Genomic DNA, 6,324 nt, shown 5'->3' on the forward strand with positions numbered 1-6,324 from the left:
GTTTATCATAGCCGACGAAAATTTAACTTAGCCGAATAACAATGCTTCGTCGGCCTGGTTTTTTTTTTTTTTCGTCGGCTAAAGCCTTTCTTCTGGTAGTGTAAGTTAATTAAAATGATAAAGACACGAATTTTTTGATGATACTATTGTTTAAAAGATGTTAAGAGCTGTCTATAAGTCAAAGCTATAAGAATTGTGTATTCTTTTAAATGAATTTTAGTCTGAGATATTCTCCTTTCTGCCTACAAGTTTCTTCGTCTTCAAGCTCTAGGGTTTGCCATGGATGTTATGCTATCATCTTTTGCGGGTAGCCAACCTGATTTAGGCACCCACTGAGTTGGACAGCGCTCCTCCTTCATTGCAGCGTGTGCAGACAAAGTTAACGATCCTCGTCTTGGTCGACGTCGCGAGTCCTGACATCTTCCGATCCCGTGCAAAGCCACCTATAAATCTGCCAGGTCGGCTGACGCCGTGGCATACTGATGAAATCCTCTCCTACCTACCTTTGCAGACGCCATCAGCCTCCAGCCAGCGTAAATCACCGCCCGCCTACAAATTAAGTTCCCAAAGTCGACCCAGCCCTGCATGGTTGACTCCTCCGACCCAATTACTTAATGCTCAACCTCACTATTTTGTCTCATTTTTTCATCAAACTTTCATATTTCCCGCCCCCTCATTGAAGATGTGAATGAGCATTTAAGGTGATGAAGACTTGTAACTATTTCCTCTAGGGGCTGCGCATGCATCGGATTCTATTTTACTTCTCCTTTCCTGACGAAGTATCTTGCATGCGTGTGGTCAGACTACAGTAGCCGTAAGCATGCAGCCGCCGTGAATTATTGTACCGACGTGATTATTGTCAAGGCTTAGAAAACTCGATCTTGACAATCTTGCATGCGTGTGGTCAGACTACGTACAGTAGCCGTGAGCATGCAGCAGCCGTGAATTATTGTACCGACGTGATTATTGTCTTAGAAAACTCGATCTTGACAAAGAATTGCCAAGAGTAACAAGTAACGAGAAAAAAAATATATATTATTCACATACTTTTATATACTTAATACACCACCTCTATTTTTTTTATCTAATTTTTCTCCCCAAACTTCCTCTTATGCCCTTTTTATTTTACTTATACACACTTTTTACCCATCATTTTCTTTCTTCGTTCAAAACCGATTCAAAGCAAGTTGCTGCTCTGTAATCTGTCACTCTATTTTCTCATCTCTATAATTAATACTGTCAATTTTTCAACTAAAATGAATTGGTAAGCAAATGAAGCATAACAAACAATCAAGGGAGACAAATTGATTTCAGATTGTTTTATTTTTTTTACCGGTTTTCTCACTCAAATAACCTAGCTCTAAAACTTTCATTAAGTCGAAATAGTATGAAAATTTAATATCGCTAGAAAGTTTGCAGACTGCCAATTCTTAGAATAGTAAATATGTATAGTGAGCATCCAAACAAAAATTTGTTTATTTATTTAGTTTTTTTTTTTTTTTTGTTCTCTTCATGAAAAGGGTAAAATTAGTATTAAAAAGAAATTATAAAAATAGAAGTGTGCAATAAGAAATTTGGCATGTGTGAATAAAATTTCTCAAAAAAAATATTATACAATGAGATAATAAACCATTCAATTCAGATGACTTCCCCAGGCCAGCCATCTCCAATGTGTGTGTGTATCAGTATATATAATTATATATGCACTCAAAACACATATTCATGTACGATGTATGAATCCCAGTCCAGTTAGTTTATATATATGGCTCGTTATTTCCTTCTTTTGGTCATTGTCTTCTGTTGCATACTGGGTATTACACCCTATAATATCCATGCATTCATCCAAACTGAACGTACTTCTCTCTTGTCCTTCGCTCTCGCTCTTTCTTCTCCCTCTTCCTTGAATTGGACTTCCGATGACTGTTGCCGCTGGCAAGGCATCAATTGCGATGCGGCCGGTTGGGTCACCCGTATCTCATTGCCCTCCGATGGCCTCACACTCAAACAAGGTATTACATTTCCTTCATCAAAACTAGCACTTGAAAATCTCACACATCTCACCCACTTGAATCTCTCCCAAAATTCCCTACATCAAAGTGCTGCTTCCTTCTTGTCCTTGACTCATCTTGAGGTTCTTGATTTGAGCTCTAACCTTCTTTCTGGGGAGCTTCCAGTACTTTCTCTGTCATCTAGTATCCGAGTGCTGGATTTGTCCAACAATCAATTTACTGGTCCAATTCCATCTCAATTCTTCCGACAAGCGTGGAGTTTGACTAGTTTTCGGATCAGCAATAATTTATTCTCAGGATCTATCCCGTCCTCGCTTTGTCTTCACTCGTCTCCTTTGCTTAGTGTATTGGATTTTTCCTTTAATCGATTCAATGGCAGTTTGTCCAGTGGACTAGGAGAGTGTTCTAAACTCAAAGTCTTTCGTGCCGGGTACAACAATCTCTCAGGTTCACTTCCAGAAGATATCTACAAGGCTGCAAAACTTGAGGAAGTTGCAATGCCTCGCAATTCACTTGTTGGAGTCATCAGTGATAGAATACTGAACCTCACCAACCTCGCAATTCTTGACCTCTCTGTCAACCAATTGAGTGGTGTGCTTCCTCCAAACTTTGGTAATCTTGCCAACTTGAAATTCTTGCTCCTTCATTGGAACAATATTGGAGGTTCTCTACCCCCATCTTTGATGAATTGCACTAACCTTATAGAGCTAAATCTGTTAGGCAATGAATTCCACGGGGATATTTCAATGCTTAATTTCTCAAAACTTAGTCAGCTCACTAGACTTGACCTCTTCTCCAATAACTTGAATGGCAGTTTTCCGATGAGTCTTTATTCATGCAAGTCCCTGAAAGCAGTTCGACTTGGTTTAAACGATATGCAAGGAGAAATACAACCTGAGATTCTATCATTGGAATCCTTATCCTTCCTCTCACTCTCTTATAGTCGATTGAGCAACATCACAAAGGCAATGAACATATTGAGGTATTCCAAAAGTCTTATATTTTTATCCTTGGCATTTAGTTATGAAGCAGACGAGGAAAGTCCAGCTGATTTTGGCATAGCAGATTTTGATGGGTTTCAACGTCTTCGATTTTTGAGTTTGGGTGGTTGTAACCTCGTTGGTGAGATACCTGCATGGTTATCAAAGCTCAAGAATCTAGCAGTCTTGAGTTTATATAAAAATAAACTCACAGGGCCAGTTCCAAGTCAACTAGGGACTCTCCCAAGGTTGTTTTATCTGCATCTAGGTTCAAACAGAATTGTAGGTGAATTTCCAAAGCAACTTTTGAGACTACCTATGTTGGTTTCTGAATCTAATCAAACTGCAGATTCTGATGATGCTCATCTTGAATTGCCTGTAATCACATATCCAAACAGAGGTACAGGTCAGCAATACAATTCCTTGTCTTTTTTTCCACGGGGTATATGCTTGGGAAACAACAACTTCTATGGAAGTATACCTACTGAAATCAGCGAATTAGACCGTCTCCAAAGCTTGGAGCTTAACAACAATAACTTCACCGGCGACATCCCCGCCCAAACATCTAACCTCAAGGAATTGAATGTTTTGCAACTCTCCAAGAATCATTTGTCCGGAAAAATCCCATCATCACTGACTAGTCTGAACTTTCTGTCAAATCTTAATGTCTCCTACAACAATTTGGAAGGACAAATACCAAAAGGCACTCAAATCCAAGGCTTTGATGTATCTTTATTCGAAGGGAACCCCAAACTTTGTGGTCTTCCACTTCCAAATGAGTGTCCAACAATTAAGGGAATTGAATCAATTGATGACCTAGACGTGGACAACGACAACGAGCATCAAACTGCATGGGTTTCTGTTCCTGTTGGGCTTGGGTTCATTGTAGGATTCTGGGGAGTCTGTTGTTCATTGATTTTCAACCAGACGTGGAGATATGCATACTTCCGATTCACAGAAAAAGTACAAGACATATTTTATGTAATGATCGTTCTGCACATCAACAAGATGAAGAGAATGCTTGAGGCTTCCTCTTTTTAATGAGTTTAAGTACTGCACAACTGTAGGCCCAATTTGGGACTGGTCCTGAGCTGTTTTTAGTGAAAACATTATTAATCCAATTTAAAAGCTTAGTTGTACCCAGAACACCACGTGTTAACCTATGGAGTGGATAATTAATTCCTGAGATAATTTAATAGGTTCAATTTGTCACATTTCCTTTGGTATATGTAAGACACTATTTAGCTATACTTTGCGATTAGATCTCTGAGCATGTTGCATTTCTATCACCATTACTAATTAATCACCTAATCATCAAAAATTACAGCTACATAAGTACTATATCTTGTCAATAGTTGAATCTCTATATATTAAGATGGGTGGTGCTATTAACACACCTATTTTTGGTATTTACACACCTCATCTATGATGAGAGTCAATTATGAAACAAATTCAAGTGACAAACTTGTAAATAAAAATGAAATTTAGTATTTATGTAATTGAACTTAGTCCATATGATTTTTTTATATGATTACATCTATATTGTTTATTTTATTAAAAGCAATTGCTCTTTTAGTGTATTTTAGGTCAACTTTCTTCTCTTTAATTCCTACATCTCCATTCTCTTCTTCCGAAGCAGATAAGCCAAGTACCAAGTTTTCTCTCTTTAATCTTCAGGTATGATTCTTAGCTATATCGATCATCCTCTTGGAGTCTTATACGTGTCATATGACCTAGTTCTCAAATCTCAATTGATTAATGCCTTTATCAAGTTTAGTCACAATATCCCATCATCTCAAATCTCAATTGATTAATACCTTGATAGTCCGAATATCCCATCATCCCATTGCATTGTATTTCTATTAATATTCTAATTATAATCTCAATTGCTTGCTTACTTTATGATTGTAGATAACTAATGCTAATAATGATGTGTGTGTGTATATAGATATATAGTTGTAATAGTACCAACGTTTGATTCATAGCTATTAGATTGTGTTTTTCCATCCAGTTTGGTTTAATAATTATACACTAGTTTACTGTATTGTTAGAGCGGTGCTTGTGTGTTTGGTTATTAGATTTTGCTTCTATTCAAGAGCGTAGAGTTCAATTTGAGTAGATATATATTTTTATTTTTAACTTTTGTTATCAAATTTCTATAAAATGTTATAATATTGATTTCTTAATGATCAGTTAACTATGTAATTATTTAATATGTTTTTAATCTAAAATATGATACGTAAAATATTAAAAAAAAATTAAAGAACTTTAAGAAAAAATTTCAGCCCACCCCAACCTAAAATAATCTCTTAGGTCCGCCGTTGAGGTAACAATATCTAGTGTTCATTGGGAGGAACTTTCTCGTAGCTAATAAGAAGTTCAAAATGAGAAACTTGAAATTGATTTCAGGCCTTAGAGCATCTCCAGCAGTATTGCTAAATCAATTTTTTTTAAAAAATTTGTCAATTTTTGGGATGAATAAGAGCTCCAGCAGAATGCCTAAAATATTACTAAATCCTAACATTGCTAAACTAAATTGACAAATTTATCAACCTAGACAAGAATTGCTAAAGAGAAACTTATGGTTTTCCCCTCCATTTTTTATCCACGTGTAAGTTTATGATTCGTTAAAAATATTACTTAACTTACACTTAACAATTACTGTCGGAACATAATTACTATTTTAATTGTTAAATATCCTAACTATTATTAAATTTAACAACAAATTAACTTATACGGAAGATTCTTATCGCAGCTCATTAAGGTTGGATAGTGCTTGGAAACCGACCGTACCACCCAAACTAAGTCCATTGAAATTCGCGCGCAGACGCATTGAACCGGCTGCTCAATTTACCGCTCCGGTTCGGCTCGTGGAGGTTACCCGCTTCTTGCTTCAACTCCGTCGTCCCCTTCCTCCGCTCTGCTTGAAATGGAGTCCAGGTACTCTTTCTACTCTTTCTATTACATTCTCGGTGGATTCAAACTTGTTTGGGTTGTCTTTTATTCTGTACGGATTTTGGGATTGTGATCGATGATTAATGGTTGGGTTTAACTTGATCATTGTTGATTGGGGCTACTAAACTTCATTTCAATTTGCTTGACGGGAGGAAATTGATTGATACTATATTTTGTACTTCGTTGGCTTCTGGGCTATAACAAATCAAAGGTTGTGTCTTTTGGCTTCATTCTCAAACCTTGAAGAGAAATGTTGGATTAGTTTGCTGTCATCATTGTTATGCCTGTGTTGTTTTAGCTGAAGTTTCTAACTTTGGGACATTTGCTTCTCCAATAAACCTGCTATAATGCGATTGCTGTCATCAGCATACTTGCTGTTT

General features: G+C 36.9%; 2 protein-coding genes across 2 annotated transcripts in view; both read left to right on the plus strand.

Moving 5' to 3' along the window:
• The first annotated feature begins 2,294 nt into the window (after window positions 1–2,294).
• Window positions 2,295–4,203, plus strand: LOC101305629 (tyrosine-sulfated glycopeptide receptor 1-like). The gene is made up of 2 exons (XM_004310232.1): window positions 2,295–2,621; window positions 2,824–4,203. Exon 2 carries the CDS (start codon window positions 2,831–2,833, stop codon window positions 4,028–4,030), a length of 1,200 nt encoding a protein of 399 aa, XP_004310280.1. The 5' UTR covers window positions 2,295–2,621; window positions 2,824–2,830; the 3' UTR covers window positions 4,031–4,203.
• Window positions 4,204–5,912: 1,709 nt separating this feature from the next.
• Window positions 5,913–6,324, plus strand: part of LOC101305912 (disease resistance protein At4g27190-like) — a 9,008-nt gene continuing 8,596 nt past the window's right edge. The window contains exon 1 of the mRNA XM_004310233.1: window positions 5,913–5,929. The gene's annotated coding sequence lies outside the window, so the exon portion shown is untranslated. The remainder of the gene's footprint in view (window positions 5,930–6,324) is intronic.

Source organism: Fragaria vesca, unplaced genomic scaffold (genome assembly GCF_000184155.1).
Source record: "Fragaria vesca subsp. vesca unplaced genomic scaffold, FraVesHawaii_1.0 scf0513181, whole genome shotgun sequence".
Taxonomy (NCBI): domain Eukaryota; kingdom Viridiplantae; phylum Streptophyta; class Magnoliopsida; order Rosales; family Rosaceae; genus Fragaria; species Fragaria vesca.

Excerpts from the sequence above, each read along its gene's own strand:
- LOC101305629 (XM_004310232.1), top strand. The coding sequence starts at position 2,831 with ATGAGTCTTTATTCATGCAAGTCCCTGAAAGCAGTTCGACTTGGTTTA.